The following is a 1,473-nucleotide window of genomic DNA, read 5'->3' as shown; positions in this document are numbered from 1 at the left end:
AAAGCACAGTGGCAGTCGTGTTAAAAGTCCTCAATAAATATTAACCCTTCTTTCATTATTGCCGTCATCTGCCATCGCTCCAGCACTGAGTTGTTGTCCAAACTCCAGGTTCAGTGCAGAGTTCACGCTGGTAATGACTGCACCCTCCCCCGTCTCCCGTCCTGCACCTTATTGCCCCGAAGCACCGCAGGCCGAGTGTCAGACAGGACAGTTGGCCTTAGTGACGGGAGGGATTCTCAGGATTCTCCTGACCCGAGTTTCCAACACTGGTTCCCTTTTGCTACGTTCGGTCAGGCTCAGATCTCAAGTCTGGATGGTTCTAGTTGTTGCCCCAAAGCCAAGGTCTCCAGCACAGACATTTCTCTAACCCATGTCTGAAAGGGTTATTCTCAAGGGAAATTGGTTTCCAAAAGCAGATGGCAGAGCAAGGGCTGGGGAAGGAGAGAGTGAGGTGATGGAGTCTGTAACTGTCGAGTGCTCGTTCCAAGTCCGTCTGTGTAAAGATACCTTTGTGCTTCTTTTGCTGTTACTGTTATTACTTCTTTGTCTTTTCATTATTCAAATTGCAACCCTGTTAGGATGGATCAACTGGGTAAGTAGCATATCCCACATACTGGGTCTTTAGAACGTTTTCAGCTTTTTAAGACCATCGATGATGGATGGGCCCGGGGTAACCTTGGTACCTCGCTCTGCATGATAGAGCCTGTGGCACGGAAGCTAGTTTGGGGGGTTGCGGAGGAGGGGTGGCATCAAGGTTGCCCAGGCACCGCCGGCCCTAGAGGGCAACCTCTTCTCCCGCAGGTCTGCCGAGGCATCCCGGAAGAAGAAGGAGAACAGGAGGAAGTGGAAGCGCTATCTGCTGATAGGCCTGGCGACCGTGGGAGGCGGGACGGTGATCGGTAAGATGAGACAGGACATGTGGCCAGGCCGGGTGGGATGACCCCAGGGACTGGCTTCAGGGCACAGTCACGATGGACTGCTTGCTCACTTGCATGTTGAAGGTGCTTTGCTCTCTCCCTCTTGCTCTGGGGAGAAATTCAGACTGCTTGCCGCAGCTCGCGTGCTCCTGCGCGGTCTGCCACCCCCCTGAACACTGTCTGCCAGCTCCCTGCTGGAGCCACCCTGTGCTGGCACCGCTAGGCCTTCCCCCGTGTCCCCCCGCTTGGTGTCCACTGCAGGGGGATCAGCTGGGGGGCTGCCTCCCTCCGCGTGCAGAGGCAGTGTGTTCACACGTATGTCAGGGGGCCACGTGTTCACGCCCTCCTGTCCCCCACACGGGCGGCTGTCCTTGCAGGCGTCACCGGGGGCCTGGCCGCTCCTCTCGTCGCTGCCGGGGCCGCCACCGTCATCGGCAGCGCCGGGGCCGCGGCTCTGGGCTCAGCGGCCGGCATCGCCATCATGACCTCGCTGTTCGGCGCCGCTGGAGCCAGCCTGACAGGTAAGGCTCCAGAGCAGCGGCGGGCGTGGGGGGGG

The 1,473-nt window shown here is 58.2% G+C and overlaps 1 protein-coding gene across 1 annotated transcript in view; it reads left to right on the top strand.

Moving 5' to 3' along the window:
• The window catches only part of TMCO4 (transmembrane and coiled-coil domains 4), a 99,318-nt gene that overhangs the window by 41,710 nt on the left and 56,135 nt on the right, over window positions 1-1,473 (top strand). The window contains exons 6-7 of the mRNA XM_010829943.1: window positions 802-899; window positions 1,295-1,438. Of these exons, the coding sequence (XP_010828245.1) occupies window positions 802-899; window positions 1,295-1,438 (242 nt within the window). The remainder of the gene's footprint in view (window positions 1-801; window positions 900-1,294; window positions 1,439-1,473) is intronic.

The sequence above is a fragment of the Bison bison genome, unplaced genomic scaffold (assembly GCF_000754665.1).
Source record: "Bison bison bison isolate TAMUID 2011002044 unplaced genomic scaffold, Bison_UMD1.0 scf7180017864516, whole genome shotgun sequence".
NCBI lineage: Eukaryota > Metazoa > Chordata > Mammalia > Artiodactyla > Bovidae > Bison > Bison bison.
The sequence above is the reverse complement of the archived record's forward strand: the minus strand, read 5'-3'. Positions and strand labels throughout refer to the sequence as shown.